This window comes from Abramis brama (assembly GCF_963993115.1).
Source record: "Abramis brama genome assembly, chromosome: 7".
Classification (NCBI taxonomy): domain Eukaryota; kingdom Metazoa; phylum Chordata; class Actinopteri; order Cypriniformes; family Leuciscidae; genus Abramis; species Abramis brama.
Genome location: NC_139969.1, coordinates 11,449,506 through 11,476,059, shown reverse-complemented (window position 1 = coordinate 11,476,059; position 26,554 = coordinate 11,449,506). Strand labels below are relative to the sequence as shown.

General features: G+C 37.9%; 1 protein-coding gene across 2 annotated transcripts in view; it reads right to left on the bottom strand.

Moving 5' to 3' along the window:
- LOC311086507 (single-stranded DNA-binding protein 2) overlaps nt 1–21,637 on the bottom strand; it is a 71,128-nt gene extending 49,491 nt beyond the window's left edge. The window contains exons 1-3 of one of the 2 annotated variants that reach the window (XM_084119421.1): nt 21,411–21,637; nt 8,016–8,088; nt 3,988–4,049 (exon numbers count right to left, since the gene is read on the bottom strand). In XM_084119421.1, coding sequence (XP_083975547.1) covers nt 3,988–4,049; nt 8,016–8,088; nt 21,411–21,466 — 191 coding nt within the window. In that variant the 5' untranslated portion in view covers nt 21,467–21,637. The remainder of the gene's footprint in view (nt 1–3,987; nt 4,050–8,015; nt 8,089–21,410) is intronic. The other variant, XM_084119422.1, reaches the window with a different exon arrangement.
- Between the last annotated feature and the right edge of the window lie 4,917 nt (nt 21,638–26,554).

The window sequence follows — 26,554 nt, the reverse complement described above, 5'->3', positions numbered from 1 at the left end:
GAACAAGGTTTGCGTCCAAATGGTATTTTAATTACTGCACTGAAACTAAGTACCTGTTTAACTGGCCCAAATTAGATCACTCCAGGTCTTCAGATATCGATTTAATGGATATACTATAAAATCTCCTGGAAGAAAAGGCCAACGGCACTAAGGCTTACCATTGCCACGCGACACACACGCGCCTGCTGTTGCTCTCACCAAGAAAGAGTAAATAAACAGTTTATAAAGTATATAGTATCTCAAGTATATCTAGTATATCATATATATATATATATATAGACAAAACTATTTTTTGTTGTTATACTATTTTACCTAAATTGGGAAACCTGTTGATATGATTGCCTTTGTGCTGATGCAGAAAACTATGCTTTTTTCCTGCAAATATTTACCAGGATAAAGAACATTCCTGAACACTTGTAGAGCAAGTGAAAGAGTTACACAGGAAAAGGAGAGAGAGAGAGAGAGAGAGAGAGAGAGAGAGAGAGAGAGAGAGAGAGAGAGAGAGAGAGAGAGAGAGAGAGAGAGAGAGAGAGAGAGAAGAGAAAGAGAAAGAGAGAGAGAGAGAGAGAGAGAGAGAGAGACTTTTACTTTGACTTTTAACCCCCTTTTAGTACACAATATTCAGGGTTTAACTAAACCTTACATAGATTTAAAAATCTGAAGTAAAAAAGAGAGAGAGAGAGAGAGAGAGAGAGAGAGAGAGAGAGAGAGAGAGAGAGGAGGATAAAAATGAGGGACCCTTTGTATGTGGGGGTGGGGAACATTAATGGGAAGAGGAAACTAGAAACAGACATGGAAAGAGAGAGGGGAAAAATGGAGGGAGAAAAAGAGACGGATAGGAAGTGAGAGAGAAATAGGTGGGGGGAAAGCCTCTCATGTTCCAGATAAATGGCTGGATAACATTTCAACAAACCTATTTTTACATATATTATAATACAAAATCTCTAAATTACAAAAAAAAATGTCAATGTTCTCTCCAAAAACAACATGCAAACTGAGGGCTATACAAACAAATATAAAGGTTAATGTATGCTATGCATTATGCTAAAGCTATAAATATAAATGGTTTAAATCTTTTCTTTTTTTTTTACTGAATAATTAAACACGCATGTGTCAGCTTTATTTGAAATTTAAAGTGACTAGCTTGCTGTTAAAAGACGGTTCTGTGAAATTTAACCATTTACTGGACTCTGAAATTATTACAATCACAGATAATATGCGTTCAGGAAAAACTTATCTCCACCATTTTAAACAGCTGAAGCATTCTATTTCTGCAATGGCCACATTAAACGATATGCATTTGGCAAAGCTGAATTTTCAGCATCATAACTCCAATCTTCAGTGTAACATGATCCTTCAGAAATCATTCTAATATGATGATTTGGTGCTCAAGAAACATTTATAATCATTATTGAATGTTGAAAATGGTTGAGCAGCTTAATATTTTTTTTTGGTGAAAACAACTAAATGTCACATTTGATCAATTTAATGCATCTTGGCTGAATAAAAGTAATAATTTCCTCTTCTTTTTTTTTCAAACTCACTGACTCAAAACTTTTGAACGGTACTGTAATTTTCTATTGGGAAAATGGTAGGCCCTTAAAATCAAATAACCTGTGTAGTAAAGTTTAATGGCTGACTTGTATACATGGTTTAACCCCACAAGCAGGTTTGCCTGACTGACGTCATGGCACTTCCCTGCGAGCCAAACAATGCAATTACAATGAGTCGGGCTTTACGCGTGCCTATGATGCTAATTGGACGGAACTACATTCTCATGTTAATAGATTCTCTTAAACACTAAGCTCTTCTCTGGGGGCAATTAAGCAAATCCTAATAGTGAAGACAGTACGAGACAAAAGCTGGGGTAATTCGACTACATCCATACGTATATAGACTTTACAGTAAGGAGCTCTTTCGCATGTGTATGTCTAGGAGTACAGTGGTGTGTCATTTGCATTTGAGAAACAAGATAATCCCGACCCTCGGACAGTCGCTGACCTCAGGTACCGGAACATCCGCAAGGCTTACGGTTAATAACAGAATCATGGCAAATGGGAAATCCTCGCCGACTGAACACGAGCAATATGAGAGATGCAATTATGGGGAAGTTGGTGAGCCGTCACAAAGAGTTTCAATGCGCTAACGCACAGGAGGTGAGGTTTAACAACTCGAGTTCCTTCCTCAAACCTGCACTTATCTGCCTTTATCCTATACGACTACTACCGACCGGTGAGCTGTTTTGACCCCCTGGCCCCCCACTGGCCCTCAGTTTGTCACTGACCACCCCCAATGGAGGAGAATATATCCAAATTGGGCCAGTGGGGGATTCAGACACTTCTCCACAAAGGGGAACGGTATGCAAAGAGTTAATCTGTGTTTGGGGTCTTTAACAGGAACAAAGGACAGCAGCAGAGACAAAGGTTGATGGAAGGGGTTTAGAGGAGGGATGGGACACGTCTTTGCCCCACCATCTGGGCCTTTTGTCTGAAGGAGCGGGGTGGGAGAGCCAGACCCGGGCAGACGTGCCCTCCATAAAGGCTGCATGACCCAATAATACATCCACTGCCATGGGTCAAACCACAGCAGGTTAAACATACAGTTTGACGGCGGGTGTCACAGCCAACCTTAAGCCTAGATTAGTATAAATCAATACAGAGAAAGTGAATACAAACAATATTGAAGTTGCTCTTGTAATAGATATACTTTCTCTCTTTGGTGGGGTTGCTTTTGAGTAAACAGTGAGGAAATTTTCGGTTTTAACTGTAGCCTTCACATTTGTCGGTTAACCAGGTCAGGGTTCAAGGATAAGGATTTTTTTTCTGCTTGCTCGGATGGGCCAATAGTTCAGATTTTAACTTGCCCTGTCCACATTTTTGTTGGCACAAAACACCAAAATAAAATTCTATGAATTTAGATGCATGTGTAAATGTAGTATCATTTTTAAATTTATCATTTAAAATTTATTTTAAAACAATTTTTAAAAATATTATGTATTTAATACTTTAATATTTATTTTTAAATTGTTAAAAAAAAATATATAATACATTTTTCACACATATACATGTATTTTTTTTGCAAAAAATTAAAAGTTTTTATAAAAACAAAATGTGCAATAGTAGTTGTGAATACAGATCTTATAATCACACAGGAATCTCCAAGACAGCAATAAGTTCATAAACACTTTTGCTGAAAAACAGTAACATAAGCCCCTTTCACACAGAGATTCCGGAAAACACACGGATAATGTGTCCCTGGGTTTGTCCCGGGATCGTTTGATTTTGGTTCATTCACACTGCCAGTGATTTGCCGGAATCTGTGAGTGCGTTCACACACATCCCGTAAAGACACGTGATGTCAGAATGTGACCACGCTCGTGCATTTTTCTGATTCGATCATAAACTAGCGCATTGCATACTAAGCCACTAAGCTGACGAACTACCTCAGCTTCAGCGTCATCACTACGACACACCACTTACGGCATTGGTCCTGGCTTTTGTTCACACAGGGAGCGTTCCGGGACTGATCCCGGCAATGTTACTAGGTCCTCATCCCGGCATCGATCAATCCCGGGACGTGTTTGCGTTCACACAGGCACTCTAGCAATTTTACGGCAATTTCTCGGGATCAACGCACTGTGTGAAAGGGGCTGTACATTGCAAAACATTACTGTTTTATTTGTAATTTTCAACACATTCTTACTGACGCTACCAAGATTAACACGAGTCATTCTTGCAATTTCGACAAAATCTCATCTGTCAACCAGCTAGATAATTGTACCTAGCTGACAAGTTTAAAAAGTTGACAGGCAGAATTCTCCATCCTTGCCATTAAGCAGGTGTAATGTGATACAGTTACAAGCTATAAATCCAACTCTGTAATAAAACTAACTCTGAGTAACAGTAATAGTGATGCTTGTCATAGTAAGCATTACTAAATATGGTCGGATGAGCTGTGAAAAACAAACAAAAAAAACATTGGACTTACCACCACCATGAATGGAGGAATCCAGGAGGCTCCCCTAGCGTAATGTTCTTCTCCCATCGGATCTACAACAGGCAGTGAGAGGAAAGAAAGGAGAAAGAGAGTGGTTTTGAGATTGAAGATAATATGCGAAACATTTTCTTGTCAGGCGTTCTGCAGATTGGTCCCTGACCCAATCCACATCCCATATATCATCCTGCTTTTTTCCACCACAGCATTACACTGTTCCTCACTCCATCCTTCTATGACAGCGGAGCTCCAAATGTTATAGGCAGAGAGGAGAAATATATGTTTAAAAAGATGGTTCTGATAGGACGTGCGTTGAAGTAATTTTGGTCTGGGCAATTTCATTATTTTTTGGACTAATACAACAGAATTATGGTCAATGCATATCACTGTAACTTGTTTCAAACCATGACTTTCTCTCTTCTGTGGAACACAAAAGAAGGTATTTTGAAAATGTTTTTTTGTCCATACAATGAAAGTCAACGGGGTCCAATGTTGTTTTGGAGCCCAATGACCTTCGTTATACGGACAAAAATAGTTCTTCAAAATATCTTCTTTCGTGGTCTGCAGAAGTAAGAAAAAAGTAAATGATGAAAAAATACATATTTTGGTTGAACTACAGTATGCCTTTAACAACATACAAAATGTTAAGAATGACTCTAAAGTCAGCATTCACAATGCAAACATAATTATGAGCAATACTAACTGGCTTCCACCATGCCTGATTAATTAAGACACTCTCAACTCAGAAAGTCAGAGCTCAAAGAAAACCAGAGATTCACAACTGGTAGTTACAATGTTGATGCCCTTCACATGCCCACATCTCATAAATACGACTACTGCTACATGGACTTGAAGGCAACGTCATTACTCAGCTTTATCCTGGTCAATCAACTATTGTGGAGACCTACATCAGGCTTTAGCCTTCTAGAGCCATGACCCTAAAAATTAATCATGGCTTCTGTTTTTTCCTACGCTTCATTCAGTCCTTGGGGCTCACTTTCACTTCTGCTTGTGTGGAAATGACCAGGGCGCCTCTCATTAAGGCCATAATCTCAGTGTATTTAAGAAACGTTCCCCTTTGTAATAGGTGAGTAGAGGGACCTGAACTGACCATGGAAAGTGTGAGGAAAGAATTAGCCTATTATAACAATTATATATGGATGATTACACAGGAAACTGTAGCGAGAGAAAAAAAATTCTAAGAGGATAGAGAGGATAGGTTTGTTCACTGCAGCTGAAAGTGGATTACCGAAGCAGGTCTGAAGGTTAAGAACACATTATCAGTCAATTTCACCTCGTCGGGCTGCCAAACGGCACGATAAACATCTGACCAACTTGTGGTGCTTTTGAGAAGTGCTGCAGAAACAGGGGAACAATGCCGCAACGCAGCAGAGATGCCGCCAAGTCAACAGGGTGGAAAAAAACAGCCTGGGGTAACAGAGCAATGGGTGGAAATGGCTGTTCACAAATACACTGCAACTAAAAGTCCTGCCGGTCAGCGTAACATAAACAGCTATTACCAGATAATTAATGACGGGTAATTAATAATTTTGCACATGGTTGGTGCACACATACTGGTTCATAGATTCAGAGAGAGTAGAAATATGGGGAAAAGCAAACAATTATGTGAATATGTTGTGTGTTAGATATTTACTAAAAAATCTAAAGTAATCATTTAAATGTGGATGAGCAAATTTCCTGAAAAATACATATTATATAGACTCCTGGGCAAAACAAATCTATATATTCTAAGCTTTTATTTGTCTTAACCACAAGTGATTGGTCAGGAAATTAGCCAAATTTAAGCAAATGCACTACTTAAAAAGCCATTGCTGTCTCAAAAAAAACAAAGGCAGAATGAAGGTTTTGGCAGAATATTTTGTGGGGAGCCTTTTTAGCTGCTGTATTGGTTCACTGTTAACAGTCATTTAATGCTTTGGTGTACAGGAGAATATTGCAGAATGGCTTCCCAGAAATGAAAAGTTGCTATCTAAAGAGGAATGATCAGATGTTATTTTTCAACAAGACAATGCTCCTGCCCAAATTGCAAAGAAGTGGCTTGAGAACAAGTCCATCAGGCTCATGTTTTTGCCTACTGGTCAGAGTCCAGGTTTGAACCCTATAGTGAATATTTGGTCTCACATTAAACTCAAACGAACTGGGAGCCTTTTTTCAATTACTTTATAAATGAATAATACAATTTAAAATATCAAAAAATTTACGTCTGTCTGTGGGTTTTGCAAATATTTAACCAATGACAAGTATTAAAAAGTGCTTGTGACCAAATCTCGTAACTCCATTGCCTCCTCAAACTGTCAGTCAAACCTCATAACTCCGCCCCATCTCTATCCTAAATGAAGTGCCACAAGCAGTTTGGAGCGTCTCTGCTTATTTACGATGCAAGGGTAAATAAAGAATTGGTTCTTTGAATAAGTACAGCGATTTCTTTACTCAAGAAACACTTTATAAATAAAGGGTGATATTTTATGTATTTGAGGAGCAGAGAAGAGCGTCTTGGATTTGACCTCGAGTTACAGCCAAAATAGCCTGTGTGTAGCGCTTCATTATGTGAGATTTTGGCCAAATGACAGAAAAAAACAACAACATAAAAACAGGGGGGGAAAAACAAGCCCCCACATAGCTACAGCTACAATAATCTTCATAACTTTAAGCTGATGAAAACGTCATGTGATGGACTGACTGCCTCAGATGCAGCTGTTCTAATGACGAAAAGACATTCACTGAAAAAAAACTTCCTAACTTCATTTGAGCTTGATTTTGGTTAATAATTTAATGACACATGCAAGTACATGATCACATATAAAGCCACAATATCAAATATTTTGCCATTTTTAGCTTGTAGTGTATATATGTAGTTTTCTAACTACAAATTGTGTGTGTGTGTGTGTGTGTGTGTGTGTGTAAAAGTATCACTATACTTGTAGGGTCCAAAATGTCCTCACTAATATAGTGAAACCAGCCCACCGATTAGTTGGCTACTAGTTAAAGGACAATTCCGGTGAAAAATGAACCTAGGGGTAATTAACACATGGTTACCGAGTCGATTGTTCCCCGGGATGCGTTTTCATGAAAATCGAATGTAAAGAGTTTTATCTCTAAAAACAGATTAGCTTATAACGCTAGTATATGGGGCACAGAGTAAGTAAAAGTAAATCGCTAGTTAATACCACTAACAAGGCTCAAAATAGCCTCACACTAACACAGTAGCATAATGAGGGTCCCTACATGCAAACCGAAGCATTGAGAACTTTGTTAGTGTACAGACAGTTTAATAAGAAGAGACTTTATAAAGACAGTACATTACGCGTTAACAGGCAGCAGGCATCTTGGAAAACAGTCTCGACTAATCGAGTCACGAACGCCGCGCTATGTTATATTTCACAAACGTAATTCCTATCGACCAGCTCACTTAGCACGGCGTTCGTGACTCGATTAGTCGAGACTGTTTTCCAAGATGACGCCTGCCTGTAAACGCGTAATGTTCTGTCTTTATAAAGTCTCTTCTTATTAAACTTTCTGTACACTTACAAAGTTCTCAATGCTTCGGTTTGCATGTAGGGACCCTCATTATGCTACCGTGTTAGTGTGAGGCTATTTTGAGCCTTGTTAGTGGCATTAACTAGCGATTTACTTTTAGAGATAAAACTCTTTACATTCGATTTTCATGAAAACGCATCCCAGGGAACGATCGACTCGGTAACCATGTGTTAATTAACCCCAGGTTCATTTTTCACCGGAATTGTCCTTTAAAAAGGCTTATAAATCGATCATGCTTCTATTTAAATCTAATGCTGCACATGTTTCTGTGAGTGTCATGTTTAGGGGTCAGGTTAGGTGATAGAAAATATAATTAACCCAAAGTAAGTCTATGAGATGTCCTCAATAGGAAAAATTAGTGTGTGTCCGTGTGTGTGAGTCCGTCCGTGTGTGTGAGTCCGTCCGTGTGTGTGTGTGTGTGTGTGTGCGTGTGTGTGTGTGTGTGTGTGAAAATAGAGTCTTACCTCGGAAAGGAAGGTCTGTGCTGATTTCTGGGCCCCAACATGCAACAAGTACTCGTACACGTATAAAGCTAATCTAGAAGAGAGCAAGAAAGAAACAGTCGTTATATTCATGGTATAACAGACTTCACTGAGAAGAAATGTTACATCTAAATAAACTTATTTCATGAACAATATCAATACAAATATAGTACATATAGACTTTTTTACATCAAGTTTGACATTAGCAAGTTGCTAATGTATATATTTTATGAAAATCAACTACAAGTAAAGTTCCCAGTGCAGATCCCTATTTGTGTTGCTGCCAATGTAGAGCGTCCAATAAAGGTTCCATAAAGTTTAGCATGCTGCCTTAGGGGCCATTCACACAGACAGAGCGCGTTTTGCGGTTAAAAATGTGAGACGCAGTGCAGTGGAATAAAAAAAAAAAAACACCAAGTTCTTTTAATTTGAGTGCAGCATTTTCAGAACACCTTGTCATGCATGAGACAATGCAAAAAACACAAGTGAGCACAATAGTCAAACACATCCGCCTAGTGCATGTCTACATAGAAAAACAATGGAAAAGCAGCGCAGTGGATTGGAAAACACGTTCTGTGTATACAGCCCCTTAGAAGGTAGCTGCTTATGTAGGCATCTCGCTAGGTTTTAGAACATAGCTATAGGCTTTTGGTCCCTAACTTGCTGTCACTCTAGTTCGGATGCTGTTTAAAAGTGTCCGAAAGAAAATCAGTGGCTACAGACAGATTGTTGATTACACGAGTCCACATGTACACGCAAAACACCCATCAACCACAGCGGCCGCATATCCGATCTCCACAGCCCGTTTACTCTGTGAAAAGAACCGAGAGATCAGCCAAAGCAAGCATGGCTGGAGTTGTCACAGTAATCAGACAGCACCATCGCGGTTCTTGTGTTTTTGTCATTTTCTGTATCCATTTATGTCTGTTGTTTAGCCGCTTGGGCTAGCAATTACCCAGCTCCCAGTGTACCGCAGGGCTGAAGCATACCATCCCTCTTGCTCCTATCCTTTCCTTTTCTCTTCCATCAGCCATGAGAGAAAATAGCCCTGCAAAGCTCTCCTGGCAAAATTGCATCGAGAGACGGGCACAATTTGATAGAAACACGGTTTTCGTCTGGATGCGGCACATTTGGGGCAAAAACATTTATTTCCACCAAAGGTAAGGTGATGATAGCATACACAACAGAGTGGCTATGTGGACGTGTTCATGTCCAAATCTGACTTTTCATCACAGAGATTAAAATTAAGCACTGCTTAAACAGAAAAGATAACTTAAAAGGTATAGTTCACCCAAAAAATAAAAATTCTGACATCATTTACTCACACTCATGTTCCATTTTTAATACAATGAAAATCAATGGGGTCCACTGTGTTTTGGACCCCATTGGCTTTCATTGTATGAATAAAAAGAGCTGAAACATTCTTAAAAATATCTTCTTTTATGTTCAACAGAAGAAAAAAAGCCAAAAACTGGTTTGGGAATGATTAACATGATGACAGAATTTAAATAAATAAAAATACTAAACTATCCCTTGAAGATTTTTTGAACCTCTTCCACTTACAGATACAGTGAGACTAAGAACAGGAAATGGGAAACAGAAAACGTTGAATTCGAATTTGTGTCACACACATGAACACCACGGCTCAATGTTTTGGAGCATGTATGCTAACCGTTAACCAATATTTAAGAAAATTAGCAATCTTGTTATAAACTGTAAAAAAAAAACTATTAAAAACATTTTAATTTAAATATTATATGGAAAACTTAAACTAAATGAAAATTAGAAACATTACCTTGGCAACTAACTAAAGCAAGTTTAAGTTGAAACACAAAAAATGACTAACTGGGAATGAATTAAAACTAAAACTAATAATATTACATTATAAAATTACTCAAATTAAACAACTGAAAATTAAAAATTAAAAACAAACAATATGGTTAATAAAAACTACAATAGTATATACATAACACTAAAATAACACTGATCTGATGGAGCATTCTCTCTAACACACATACTCCAACACAGTGGGCAGAAGCGTGTGTTTGTGTGGGAGCAGGAAGCTTTCCCAGGCATCAGCGAGGAGGTGAATGAGTCAGTGGAAGGAGGCATTCAGGGTGGCAGGCTCATAAATAGCTGAGGAGAGCTCCCTCTGATCAGCCAGTCAATGACTGTGATAAAGTTGGATATGAAAGACAGGGAGGAGATCCAGCGCTCCATTACAGCACAAACACTGGCGCACTGGCGCGGGAGAGTGACCAGAATGACAATGCCTCCTACCGAGAGTTAGTGGTGGGGGGGGAAGTCAACGACGACCATAAAACTGTGGATGAGAGCGAGAGGTTCAAACAAAGTCCATCTAAAGGTTCTATTGCCACAAAGGATCTACGGAATTAGAAAGTCCGCTATATCTACTTGTAAGGTTTTAAAATTAAGCAACACTTTTCAGTTCATGTGACAGGCAAAACAAACAGAAGTAGGTGTGGGAGACAGGGCTCCAGACTAACTTTTTTTTACTAGGAGCACTGACTTAAAATTTTAGGAGTGCAAGCAGAAAATTTAGGGGCACACCTTAAATCAGCTTGCAATGCAATTATTCAAATTTCCCCCCAAATAACTGTAATACTGACAAATTCTTTAATAATAAATAGACTTAACATACAGATATTACAATGTGCAGTTTTATTTTAAGTTCACAGGGCTCCAGACTAACATTTGAGGGTAGCAGCACCGGAGCCACTGAGTTCTACAAAAAATCTGGTAGCACTGGGGCTGACAATAAAGCACTAAGCTTAATTTAGGGTGTAGATGAAATTAACTTTAATTATTATCATTCATAATGTCTTAATATTAATTAAAAAGCAAAACAAGTGAAAAAATTGATATTAGGGAGTGAAAATAGCCAATAAGCATCCTACTGTTTACAATGGCAATTTATTTTTATTTTTAAATAAGTGTTTAAATAAGAGTTTTCCTACATCTTAACATTTTTAGTTTTAGGACAATCTTTGAAGGATGAACAAAAAATGTGTTGGTACATAACATTTATACATGATATTATAGTTTTGAGGTGCTGCAAAAAGATGTGTAACGTTAGTACTTGTAAGCGTTTGACTATTTCTGTCACAATACCATAGTTATGGTTAGAGTTACTATATTAGCCTAAATCCATGGTGAATGTTGCTGATTTGTGGACTGAAAGCTGGTTTCCACATCAGCGCTGTTTGATATGATATCTATGGTTTATTTAACAGAGAACTCTGCGCCGAATCGGAATGTTTCTTACTGGATCTCGCATCGATGATGTTATTAATTCTGAGGTGAATTCAATGGATTTCTTCACTGGATCTCCAGAGTCTGGATCTCCTAGTAATAGTGTCGCGTGATCGAGATCGGCCCACGACCATAGACAATAAAAGAAATGGACACAGCGACCCCATTGGATTCAACAGAGAAAAGTGAAGTCAATTAGAAGCACTCACTTCCTGATGGCTGAACGTACTGCGCAGACTCAAACTGAGCTTGACGACGTAGATGTGACGTGAGCAACCTGTCTGTCTTTTAGTAGCTGTGCCAAGAGAAATCTGAATCATTCCCTTCCGAAACTTGCAGAGACGGAGAGTGTGAGTAGGAGCTGTCCATGAGCTAGGAGCAGGAGAAACTTTTTCTAAGTATTCTGATTAATTATTTTGTCATTTTGCCTCCACGTCCCCAGGGCTGCCAACTCTCACGCATTGAGCGTGAGACTCACGCAATTGACACTTTTCACACGCTCTCACGCCACACATCCATTTTCTCACGCACAGAAAAATTGCGGAGCAAAGAGGTACTTTTAATATTAAACTAATTCTCAGCTCTTAGATTCCGTCAATTTTATTACGAAATTCAGACAAAAATACGTTTGGCGCTTGTAAATGTGACGTGACAGATCGCTGAGCGCCTCGGTTCAAGTGCACGTGAACCGATCATCTGTTACTTTTTTATTTAAAGACGCAGTACAACTTACCGAAAGTATACATAATATCGACCAATTAGTGTTTTTCAACCACGGAAAGAGGTCAATATAACAGCAGGAGAACAATTATGTCACATAACGTTACCTTTACCTCAGGAAAGCCATTTAATGACCATAGCATGTTAACTGAATAGAAAAAATAGCTAGAGAGGAGATTTTGCTGAGCACTATATTACATATTTATTATATTTTTTACTTATGTCATTAAATAATTGTTATTATAACAAAAACTCCATTATGTTTAAATTAATTTGTTATTTTTAACCTTTAATAATACCAGCAGATTGGGCCCTCTATGTTTACAGCATTAGGTGAGATTATTTTTTTTTATAAAATTTAAAATAAACATGTATCCAAATTAGTCAATATTGAATCAAAATCGGAATCAGAACACAAGAATGGAATTGAAATCTTGAAATTTTTGTCAAGCAATAATAAAAACTGTATCCTACCAGTACTTGTACAATGTAAACATTGTAACATGTTGTCACTAAACTTCATAAAATTCTATTTAGTTACCAAATGTTTTGACAATCACAATCACACTTATTGTGATGCAATATCCCCCCCCCCCCCAAAAAAAATTCTCACTCCAAGCTAAACTCAAAAGTTGGCAGCCCTGCGTCCCCCCGATTGCCCACAAGCTTCTCCTCCTGTCCATACGGTGATCTCTCTACTGTGCGACAGAGAGTCGCGTGGTTATGATGCAATTGTTAGCCTATTTTTACAAAAACTGCTTTTACAGGGCCATAACGTAAGATACAAGGTAATAGAGCCTTTTATACATTTTCGTGTTTCTTTAGAAATAAATAATGGACAAATAGAGTCTTTAAACACCTCAGATGTAAAGGTCCGTGAAGCATAAATGAGTAGCGCATTTTCTTTCCGCTTTCATTTTGTTTGCATTCGCTGCTTGGCTGGCAACGTTGTGGTCGCACCAGCGCGATCTAAATAAATATTTGGTCGCACCGGCAGGAATAAAAGGCAGAATGTTGCCTTTGGCTTGCTCAGTTGGGGATATTTTGGGGATATTTAATTTTATTCTATCAATCAATAAATTCCACTAGAAACAAACCTTGTTGTATTATTTTATTTTAATTTAATACTGTGAAGCTGCTTTGATACAATCTGTATTGTGAAAAGCGCTATACAAATATACTTGAAATATACTTGAATAAAAAAAATACAGCTCTTTGAAGAAAGATTGTAGTCTCGTGATACACTACAGTACACATTCTATCAGTAGCAGTTCTGGTGCCCCGTCCCAACATACTGTACAACGCCATGTACTACATACACATCATATAATGGCAATGCTAGGGTTACGCTCATGTGACATTGCAGTACTTTGCCATCATGAAAGTTTATTATTTGCGTGCGTTTTAAAGCCTTGGCAGGTAAAGTTTTTAATTTTCACGCTGTTCTGACATAAGCTTTCTGAACGCATTCACCCGAAGTGCACGCACACTAAAAGGCTGTCACACAGCGTGTGAGTACTGAACAATGTTTTCTTTCACACCTTATTGCGTTTAAACTGTCAAATACACACAAGGTTTACATTATCACGTAGTTTATGTTAACAGTTCGGATGCGTAAGTAGTATGTTGGATCCGTGCATTCGGTCTTAAAGTGACATCATCCTAATATTCCTGTCGGTGTCGTTGTAAATCAAATACAAATACAAAGACACAACAAAAACACTCACTGCTCTTGACTAAATAACTTCAGTAGCTTTAAGAATCAGTGTTAATCAGTTTAATTCTAGAGTGAAGTTTTATTTTTGAACTAGTTTTATTTTTACATTTGTTTATTACTTGAATGCTACAGCAAATACACCTACTCTATAGCTTAAAAAATTGATGCACTGTGTCTGTGTATTTCATTTGTATCTTATATTGTATTTTTCCTAATATTTGTCATTTGCATATTTGTTCTTATGTTTAATAACAAAGATAAAATAATAATATTTTGGTCACATCACCAGTTGGGCTAAATGGTCTAAACTTGTAAGGCTAAGAATAGGGCAATTAGTTTGGCTGTACTGCTCAGTGACCTGCAAAATAGTCAAACCAACATGAAAAAGAATAGTTTTTTCGAATTGTGGCATAATTATTTATTTAGCTAAATCCATTTCAATGAATATACATTTCAAAGCCTTGTATTAAATTGAATGGCACCCATGACACTCATTCAAGCTCCGCTAAAGATCTTAGTCAGGAAAAATGCCATATTTAATTTTACCTGAATGAAAACAAGGCTGTAAAGGGCAATCCGTTTTAGATGTACAGTCTATACAATAGCGTCACATATCACAACTCCAGATATATTTGCAATGTAAACAAAGTACGCAACAGTGTGTTCAATTAAACATACAGCACATCGGTCCCTCATAGACATTTTCATTTGTATATAATTAAGCATGGCATCTCCTCTAAGGACCTTAGCTCTATGCACTAGTGATGCACCAATCATGATTTTTCTTGTCCGATTTCGTTTTTTTGGAAACTGCACAAAATAAAAACAGCAGACAGACTGAATGAAAATGCAAATTCACTCTCTGACAGTAGGTGGTGCTTATGGAAAAGCAGCTTCTTTGGGTACCGCTTCTGTACACAAAGCAGCGCTTATAAACACTGCATACAGAGATAAGTGGAAAAGAAAATGACATCAAAGCTTTTCTGAAGATAGTCAGTTCCCTTCATTATATTCGTATAAACCCTCACCCCCAACTCATTATTTATATTTTTCTTCCTATATTTCGAGCGTCGCAAACAGTGAGCTTGCTGTGCCCGCACAATATTTGCTCTGCTGTCACGTCTGTGTTCCCTTCTTTGTGTCCATCTTCGATGTGTCCCGTCTCTGACTTCGTAATATTTCCACACAAATGACGTTTTGGGAAATGATTGCAAGTCCAAAATAGCGATCAGTCAAAATAAGACTATAAGCCATTCGAGTGTTTGGAGCAAAAAGCGTTCGGTTCTGATTTATGGCCGGTCGACCGGTGCATCTCTACAACGTAACCTCTGTAAGAATAAACAAAAACATGTAGGATATAATTCTACCATGGCATTTTCTCTGTAGAAGTGCATTAAATCAAAACTTAGGCTAACACATAATGTGACTCAAATGAACCTAAAGTGCAAGAAAACACATAGAGCTCTGAAAACAGTTGTGCGTCATATCCAGATATTTATTGGCTATGAAATAAACTGCAAGAGTCTCAAAATTTAGGGCAAAACACTGGAATTATTTTGTTTTCTGGAGGAAGTAAAAACTACCATTACATGTCTCTGAATGACTTGCTGAAATGAGCAATTTTGTCAAGATAACTGAACTGTTCCACTTTGCGATTTGCTACTCACTTAGCTCACTACCTCTCTTACCATAAGCAAGAGTTTAGGAAAGCCAAAGGGGTTCGATCTCTGGGCTTGAAGAAAACATTTAGCAGCTGCTATCTGCTGAAGTATGAGGGAGCGTGAGATGATCTGGATCAAACTGTGGAATCCCAGGAGTGGGCTGATAAAAATTTCATGGAAGGGAGGCCCATGTGATCTGGGTGAAAGAGGGTACTGTGAGCTTTGGTACAGGGTACCAGCATCTGGCCCTGATGCATTATTGAACACCATTCATTCAATTGCGCCTTCAAGGAGAGTTGTCAGGAACATTGAGTGTGAGAGCCAAGAACGGGTTCTCTGGATTCCGAAAGACCGAGCAATTTAAGACATCACAGAGGGATGGGAACAGGGAATTACAGCTGATGGGACGCATTCCTGAGGTGCGGGCAAGAAGAAGCGTCTGGCCTTGCTGTTAGAGCGGACACTACAAGCAATGCTGGGATGCGGCCAAAATAAATTAGATCAAGTTCATTAGATAAGTTAATCACAGCAATTTCAGCCCGCTAACAAGTACATCCTTCCCAACAACCTCAATACAGATCTATGTTTTATATTGATACAAAAGTAGTACTTGAAAATTAGAATACATTTTTTGTAGATTATGCTTAAGTTAATTATCAAAATCAAGAAAACCTTTATAATACAACATGATGATGTATGCACCTGCAAAACACGTTCCCACAATGCAAGGTGTTGTGGATGGTTTTCAGGACGTTGCAATGCGGTTGATAGGGTGTGATGAGTGTTTTTAGCACGTTGCAATGTAGTTTCTAAGGTGTTCTGAAGGATTTTAGCATGTTGCAATGTGGATGCAAAGATGGTTTGAATGTGTTTTTTTTAAAAACAATGTATGTATATGCTGTTGCCCGGATGTTATGGGTGGTTGACTGGGCATTTTTCTGTAGTTAAGTTAAAAGGATGCTTCACCCAAAAATGACAATTCTTTCATCATTGAGTTTATATCTTTCTTTCTTTATTTTCTTTTGCAGAATGCAGAATGAATTTCACATTATTGATTTTCATTGTATAGATAGAAAAAAAAATTATCATATAAAATATCGATAAACGATAAAATATCATCGTTTTTGTTTTAGGGAACAAAGTCATGCAGGTTTGGGGATGAATACATGATAACATTAGTTTTATTGTTGGGTGAACTATGCCTTTATGTCTATGGGATTTTTTTCATCGCTACATGATCAACCAGGTGAAAAAATTAATTATAAATACTAGGACAATTTCACACCTGACTCATTTGGAGCATTTGTTTCGGAACCTGGTCCGTTTTGTCCCTTAGTTCGGTTTGTTTAGGCATATGAACGCGCCAATAGCAATCCGCACCAAAACAATAGCCTGAACGAGGTGGTCTCGGACCAATTGAAAACAAACTCTGGAGCGGTTCGGTTGAGGTGAGAAAGAAATCCGACCCAATGGACCAACGAACCAAGCGGTATCATAATTCATAATGGGAAATGGGTTATATAAAAAGCAGTGTGTCTGATTCTGTGAGTGAGCACATTAGTTATCGCAGTTGAAAACCAAATCTTAAAATGTTGTGTATTGCTCTTCTCCGTGCATTGCAAGAATGCTGTCCCGGTGAAGCCTTGATTCCTGCTCAAACTGCATTATAAATTAGGCCTAATATATGATTTTTTTTTGTATTATAGCCTAATTTTTGTAATTTTTATTTTTACCAGTTAGCACTTTTCAGGTTTCTTGCCTTCTTAAGATGATTCATAGAGCGAACTTGTCAGTCCATCTTAAGGAAACTCTGACCAATAAGAGGAAAGTTTTACGCACATGTGACTTGCATAAACACATTTTGGTACGTTTTGAAATGTTCCCTTGTGAAAGCGAACCGAACAAATAAGAAAATGCTACATTGTAACAAAACAAAGCAAATGATCTACAGGTCTGAAAACTCCCTACATCACTTTGAAATGAAAAAGTCCACCTTTGCTCAACAAGCCGCATAATTTGAGGTTCATGTTCGAAGCACAACTGGTTTAAGAAACGTTAGGCCTATGTGCTGAAGTTTATGAGTAAGAAATCTTCCTTTGAAATGTATAAGCAATAGTAGTAATAGCAATACTTGACCTAGCTGGTAGGTACTGCTAAAAAATAAATATATTATATTTTATATTTACACACCATTCAAACACATCTGGCTTTACATGCCAGGCTCTCTCATATTCAAATGGCTGAGAGCAGGTGTTAATGTATGCAAACCTGATCAGCAAAATCTAAATGGTATGCTCTCTCCAGAGGAGCACAGGACATATAAAGAAGCATACTATGGCGATGGGGAGGGGGTGGTAGAGACCTTGTCACTGGCTGGGGCCTCAGGAGCCTGCGGCATGCCGTCTTAAAGCTCAGCCTCCCTGTTCAAACGCCCGAAAAGAGGTCTGCTGGAGGGAATGCCCAGGGGGACAACCCGTGAGTCTCTCAGCCCCTTCCCCTTTTGTTCTCCCTCTGGGAGAAAGTCTTGCCAAACAGAGGTGTTCAGAAGAGCTAACTCCAGTGATGTTGGAGTAGTGCAGTATAGGTGGGTTTGTTTTGAGGCGAGTGAGGTAAAAAGAGCTGATGTTACGGTACTGCTGGAACATAAGGTCTTTCTGCAAAATAGCCTCACCATGACTCCCTGTAGCGCTGTGTGGAGTCTCGAGCGCACTGGGAAGTGGGAACATTAAACACAGGTCAGACTGCTTGGCCTACAATATAATGCAGGTGCAAAATAGTACTTTCACAGTCCTTTTCCCCCTTCCTTTAAGAGAAGGAAAAAGGGTCATTAAAGAATAGTTCATCCAAAAATTTAAATTACCCCGTGATTTACTCACCCTCAAACCATCCTAGGTGTTATATGACTTTCTTCTTTCAGACGAATAGAATCTGAGTTAAATAAAAAAAGGAAATGTCCTGGCTCTTCCAAGCTTTATAGTGGCAGTGAATGGAGGATATGGTTTTGAAGGCCAAAAAAAGTGCAACCATCCTTCATAAAAGTACTCCACACTGCTCTGTACTCCGAAGGCTTGAGGATGAGTAAATCATGGGGTACATTTTATTTTTGGGTGAACTATCTCTTTAAGTTGTCTCAAATCAAATAGGAGCATGTTGGATGTCAGTAACATCAAGCGTCATGGGTTTCGACTCTTGTGATCAGACATCATGAAAACTGTGAGTTTAATGAATTATTTGATTTGAAAAATGACTCGCACACAGCTATCATATGGCTTCAGAAACAATGCTATTATTCTTTTGAATTTTCTATTCAGCAAAATTATCCTGAAATAAATGAATCATGTTTTCACAAAAACATTAAGCACCAAGCAGCACAACTGATTTCAACATTGATAATAATAAGAAATGTTTCCCATGAGCACAAAATCAACATATTAGAATGATTTCTGAAGGATCATGTGACTCTGAAGACTGGCGAAATGATGCTGAAGATTCAGCTTTGTCATCACAGGAATAAATTACATTTTAAAATAAAAATAGAAAACTAGAAAAAGTCATTTTTAATTGTAATAATATTTCACAGTATTGTAGGTTTAATCAACTAGCTAAATGTTGAGAACGAGAGACTTTTAAAAAACATTAAAACATTCTTACTGACCCAAAATGATTTTCTAATGAAAACTGAAATATTTACCACCCACAAAAAAACAAACACAGAAATGCCACTAGGTAGCAGTAACACTGGACTGCATTTAACACAGTTCAGCATTTTTAAATTATACTAATACTAGTGCATCAACTTTGACAGCCCTAAAAAAACTAAAACTAATATAAAAACTAAATCAACTAAAAACAAAAAAGTCTAACATTAGAATTTTAAATAAATAAGTCTAAACCACCATGGACTAGTTTCATGGTACATTTACAACGTTTTGGAGCTTGACAGACTACTTATTATGCAACTGTACGGAAAACAGGTATTGGAAATTATTCCAAATGTCTCATTGTGCATTCCACATAAAAATTACCAGCATAACAGTTTGGAATGACATGAGGAAAAATAAATAAGTTTAAGGTAAAAGTAACATTCATTTAAAAGGGTTTGCTCAGGGATGTGACATTTTTCATTAGACATGAACCAAGGCGAGGACAAATCAGCTTATGAAAGCTCCAAAGGAAAATCTCTAAATGTATTGCTCGAGATAAACGGGTCCCCACGTTCTGCTCTCATCACAACAGAGCCCACACGGAGTCCTCACATCAAAGAAATCTGCCAAATGTATGCCTTGAGCACACCTGACATCTTGCCTGAGGCTCTCTGATAAAACCGTCTTTAAACATGAATGAATCACACATAACCGTCCTACAAAGGCACTGTTAGAAAATCATGTTTTCAACCCTCCTCTATCAATTATTCACCCAGCACAGACGTGCGAGACAAGAGAAAAGGGTGAAAATGACAAGTTCCTAAAAAGTTTTCTGACAAAAAACATCCTTGCATCAACACTGCCAAACTGAGAATCCATCTGCTCCTTTGGCCAGAGACGGTGCACTTTCAATGGTCCATTTTATAGTGTTTTAATGCTCTGCCACAAGTTGTAATTTAAACTTTTAACGAAGTATAGAAACTCTCGACTACTGAGAATACAAACTGTGAGATCAGCAGGAATTAGGCTATGTTTGCTAAAGTGAATCATTCATTCAAGCCATTTCTAGACGTGCAAAAGTCATTTAACATCCATGAGACCACTTAACTAAAATGAAGCATCTCGTAATTTTGAGTGGTCACTATTAGCGCAACCTGAATTAGAGGTTTAAACAGAACAACTGAAGCTGATCACAGGTGCAGACCCAAGCAACTAGTCAAAAATTACAAGTACGAGAACAACACTGTCATAAACTAGCCATATGGACACTTATAAGCCATCACTGAATTATGATATGAGCTGAACTAAAAGCAACTTTTGGACAACCTTACAAACCAGTAAAGGGTTGGCTGCCACATGATTGCTCTGCATTAGATATAGCCGAGATATAAGTTCTTTTAAATGAGGTTCCCGCATTTTTTTGACCCATGAATTTACACTGACTTTTCCACGACCTTTCAAGCCACAATTACCAGATGAGGATTTTTAAAAGTCATTTCATAGAGAGAGTGCTTTTGAAAGCATAATCTATACAATTCAACTTATTATTGTACAAATGTCTCCAATAAGACCCTCTTACTCCACAAAGACCAATATCTAAGCTGATTAAACATTGCAGAACTTTAAAAACTATAAACATCCCTAAAGAAATATCCAACTTTGTGTGGAAGTCATGCTTTTAAAGTCTCCTAAGATTGTCAGGTTTTAAATGATTGTGGGGAACCATGTTTAAACTACATTGTACACATAATATGCCAAACAAAGCATCATTACTTGGATGTCTTTGTACACAATGAAGGCCCTAGCTTATATATTTAAGACAACAAAGTCAATAGGACACAATCAATTTAAGAAAACAGACCACTTATGACAACTTAAAGTGAAAGTATGATCAATGAATAACAGTAATGAGTAACTCTGTGCGTTTTAAACTAATTAAAAACTACTCACAAACATACTCATCAAATCAAACTATTTCATTGCACTAGTTTGTAAAGCTGCTCGTGCACAGTTTAACATGGTCTGTAGGATTTCTGTATGTCTCGTGCACTAGAAGCATCAGAGCATCTACATCATGCATTCATTTAAACGAACCCTCCACAAACTCTGCATCTGCATGGTACACATCTTCATATAAAACCTACTACCTGAATGCATTACAAAGTAACGTTAAAGCGAGTACAAGCAGCACGCATAAACACAAACATATCAAAACAGCTAAACGAACACTGCACAAACCCTGCAAATAAACTACTTTGTAAAAGTGTCGCTGGTAACGTTAGCCGTCTCGTGCAATACAGCGCAGACATCAGAGAACGTGCAGGTTTTTACTCTATATGTGACAACGCACAAATTCACTTACTTCTCTCTGGCTTGACTATCGGATGGAACGACAGCTCCTTTCCCTTTGGCGTACATGGTGGACTCTGTTTGAAGACTTTTAACCTACTCAACACCTGTCAAAGGAAGCGGCCAGGAAAACGGTCTATCTCCATAGCTACCCGCTTAGTGTTTTCCTCCCTTTTCGTACATCTCCAGCATTGGCCACAAATCAGGCACAGTTTCTACTGGGGGAACTTGAAACAGTCTACTGGTGGATTTTTTTTTTTTCAATCGCTGTTCCAGGATAATGCTCACCCTCCCCTGCTGTGGAGAAAAGGAGGGGCTTCTTAAAGGGGAAGGCAGGCTGTATTCGTCGGATTGTTGTACTCTACAGACCTGTGTAAATCAAGTGACAAACTTAACTGAAAACTAAAATATGTAACACGCAGAGCACTATTACTAGATGATTAAATTTGCATTCTCAATCAAATTAGAAACAATTGTAAAAATGTTTCAGCAATAAATATGTTTATTTGACAAAAGAACCAGGCCAGACCAAGTCCCATATCATGTTTGGCTTTAAATCAATGTGACTATGGCTGCATCCGAAATCGTATACTTCCCTACTATATAGTAGGCGAAAAACAGTATGTGACAAAAGAAGTGTGTCCGAATTCACAGTACTCATAAAAGAGTAGGTAAAAAGTACCCGGATGACCTACTACTTCCGGCAAGATTCTGAAGTGTGAATAGACACTTTACTATCCCATGAGGCCATGGGAGAGGATTTATGAATGGAATTGAAGCTGACGCTGGTAGGTCACATGATTATGACAACTCGGCGAATGTAGTAGGCCTATGTCCGGATTACATTCATACTACAATCATACTATAGAACATACTTTTTTAGAAGTCATTAAGTAATTACATATTCAAAATAAATACCTACTCAAGAGAGTATGCGATTTTGGACGCAGCCTATGATTTGTTATTCCAGGGTCTTTATTTTTTAATGCTCACTCATGGTAGGCAAGTTTATAATATATTTCTTCTTTATTTTTTATTTTATGTTTTTTTGTTTCTCTGAAATTCATTGTGACTTAATTTTAAAGACCCAAAAATATCAAATTTCCCAGGCAGCAACATAGTGTCGTCCCAGATCCGGCCCACATCTGAGCCGTGTGGAATCCTGCCTGGGTTAGAGTTTAGCTGTGTAATTGAGTAGCTTTTAGTCCAGAAATACACGTTTAAAATAAAATATGAAATAAAATATGTTTGGCAGAAATACACATTTAAAATTGTATTATTTATTTATTTATTCCAGGAAAAATCAACCAACATTTGTATTATCCATTTTGCACTATAAAGATTTCTGATTTAAAAAATGTATAGAAAGTAACAAATCATGGTTCATGATGCAACTAAAGCCTATTGGCCCTTAAAAAGGTGGGCACAAGCCCTTTAAAGTCTGCATGGAATGAATATCTAGTTGTGAATGCATTTTATATTATGTAACCCTGGACCATAAAACCAGTCACAAGGGTAATTTTTTTAAATTTGAGATTTATACATAATCTGAAAGCTGAATAAATAAGCTTTCAATTGATGTATGGTTTGTGATAGGACAATATTTGGCTGATACAACTATTTGAAAATCTGGAATCTGAGGGTGCAAAAAAATCTAAACATTGAGAAAATCGCCTTTAAAGGTCCCATTGCATGGATTATTTTATTATTTTAGAATGTTTCCTGGGGTGCCCTTATAATGTTAGTATGTTTTTTAGATCAAAAGTTGTTATAATTTAGAAATAAAAGGCATATTTCCTAGCCTGATTTTAGCCTCTGATTTGAACGCTCTGTTTGAAGGGGCATGTCTGCTGTGAGACTTCAGTGTAAACGCCCACTGCTGTGATTGGCTGACATGCTTGCATATGAAATATTTAGCATTACATGTGGAACTCTTTCGAAAACTTTTTCTATTACAGCTATTATACATTTTTACTATTACAGCTGATTAACGAATCGTGAGAAGTTTTTTAAGTATTTAGATCTATTCCCATCACATAAAAGGTTGCAGTGATGAGCACTGAGCAGATGACAGCCTGTTGATCGCATGAATGAAGATCTTATCATTGCAACACAGTTTCTGCACTCTCACTAATGATTTCACCACTGCAAACATGAGGTAAGTACAGTAAGAGCTTCGATGTGCAGCGTAACAGCGTCATTGATTTCATAACGAGTTTTGGCAAGTGTCCAGATAAACTCGCGCTGTGTGATTGACAGCTTGGGCGATTGGAAAGGGATTGTTCTTTGATCGCTTTCTATATATTAATCACAGTTTAAGTAAGATTATTTTCTTCCTACTAAGAGAAACGACGTGAAGTTGATCGTTTATTCACTGATGCATAAACAGTAGCCTATTGAACGACTTTGAGAGAAAGATTATCTGTCTGAACTTGAACAATTACACATCAGAAATTCACATAACCCACTGGTTCTTCAGAGGCTCGGATGAAGGAACAAAAAAAATACTTTTGTGTTCATTTGTACATCCAAACACTGAGCAACTGCCATGCTTCGCTCGTTTGCAAGCCATTATGTCTCGCGAGGAAAAAACAATATCGCGCTCGCGCCGCTCATTTTCTCATGGGCGGGCCAAATTCTCTTTGCGGGCAAAAGAAGACAAAAGGGGAGGTAACCTTTCGAAATATCTTCATGGAACATGATCTTTACTTAATATCCTAATGATTTTTGGCATAAAAGAAAAATCAATAATTTTGACCCATACAATGTATCGTTGGCTATTGCCACAAATATACCTGTGCTACGTGTTACTGGTTTTGTGGTCCAGGGTCACATATCTTATTGTGAATGATTCATCCATGTTTCTTCTTTTTTATTTTATTTTATTTAATTTATTTTATTTTTTTATTTTTTTATTATTATTATTATTGACCTCATAATGTTTAATCAGTACGTCATAACTTGATCTTCCGGTGAAAATGACAGACTTCTATTTGTTGATGTAAGCTGGACTTCTGTAATCATTTTGTCCACTTAAAGGAATAGTTCATCTGACGTAGGACTTAGCTCCTCTTCTCTTATATTGAAATCCTGTTTCAATAGGAAATACAGCAAAAATGCTCTCAAGCGAATGGCGAATATTAACCAATCACTCCCCACCTGTGTTGTGTTTAGACATAGACAGAGTTCATTCTGTGGCTTTCAACCTCCATTTAAGGTGTAATTAAGCATTAAAAATGTACTTAGTTAATATTTCACTTCATAATAGCAGCCATTTTTATCAATCTAATTATGACAATTATAACACTGAGAGTGAGTAATATGCTGCAGATTTTGTCAGCATGAACACTAAACGAAAAAATGAATCAATAAAGTAAAAATTAATCAATTAAATTAAGTATTTCCTCCTATCTACACACAAACACACAAAAAACATTTAGCTCATCCTGTTATTTTAAACTCTGCTCATGCATATACAGATATTGTGTAATCTTATTTGAACTTCCAAAAAGTGACTTGTATTTTGAAAAATGCATTTGTCAGGTTCTGATTTACAGCATGTACTGTATAGGGCACATATCAATACTAGGTCAACAAGGACACCATAGGCTTGTGTAGGACAACTAACCACATCATCTCCATTACACAAGTGATGTTTATCCGGAATGTTCTTCCACGCTCTCCGGCCTCCGTCTGTGGTTCATGAGGCATGGCTGAGTCATGTTTATGGCAATAGCTCAGGCAGCATCTTTTAAATACCAATATATCTGCTTAGCGACATGTTGGATAATATATATATCTACCTGTTAGAAATGAATCACTTGCTGCATTTGAATATAAGTATTGTCGTGAGTGGCTGTTAAATGTTCCTTTAAGACTTTGAAGAGTGGATTGCCAAAGCTGAGGTGATGTTTTCATGCTGTTTTTTTATTGTGGGAAAGACAGAGCCACTGCACAGCTGACTACATGTTTGTTAGGGTTTGTCTCTTCCAGAGAGTGGAAAAAAATTCATGCTGATGACTATATTCCACAGGCGTCTCCCAATGAGAGCGAGGGTAAGAGAGAGAGAGAGAGAGAGAGAGAGAGAGAGGGCAAGGGAGAGAGACGGAGGGTGAAAGAAAGAGAAAGGAAAAGATATAAAGAGAGAGAGATGGAGGGTAAGGTGGAGATAGAGAGAACGCAAAAGATGGAGAGTGAGGGAGATGGAGAGAGCGACTTGGCGAGACACTCTGAGAATAGCAAATACCTGCATTCTCCACCTCTGCAGCAGTACCACAACAATCTGTACTAACAGACCCAAAGCAGCCAACATTTGAAAATGACAATCTTCATCTATCCTTGGATGTTTTCATTTAAAAAATGTTTTCAAATTTAAATAAGCGACTACATGAGGATGGGTAGTGCTGCTTGAAATGGCATGTAAAATTGACTTCTGTTCCTAATCATGCAATGTAATGAAAAGTATAAACAGACACACCCGCTTAAATGGCAACCAGGGGTGCAATTGCATTTTTGATGCAACATTCATTGTTGACCACCGAGAGACTGTAATGAATTGCCTGGGGAGTAAAGGCAGATCGTGCAGAAGAGCCTGTGGAAAAACGCTGCGCTGTGAACAAGTGTGGTGAATGGCATCATTGCATGGAAACGCACCAAACCTCAAAACTCAGTATTTCAGTATGTTAGACCGTGGCAAAAGCAATGAGAATGAGAGTTTTAAAAACAGCCTTATAGTAATCCCTACTCCCCATTCTATCACATTCTTTCTCTCTAGCATTCCTTGTAGGTTCCAAAGGGTTAAAGTTTGGCTAGTTAGTGTCACTTTCAGTTTAGTTTTGTTCATGGACTTTGAGTGTTTTCTTCTGTCACATGTTTCTTTGTTCAGTTTCCCGCTACTCATCCGTCTCCTTGGTTACCATCATTATTAGTTCATGTGCATCAACTGTGTTTAGTAGTTATCCTCGTTATGTTCACTAAGTTGTCCCTTCTCCTGCACTCCTGGTCCGGTCACCGTAATACCTACACTGTGTTAACATGAGTTACCCTGCCTGTTACCTGATTCTTGAGTGTTACTATTAAAGTGTTGTTTGGATTTCAGTCTGTTCCTGAGTACATCACAGCGTTACAGTTAGCATGGGAAAGTTAGCCCCTGCTAGT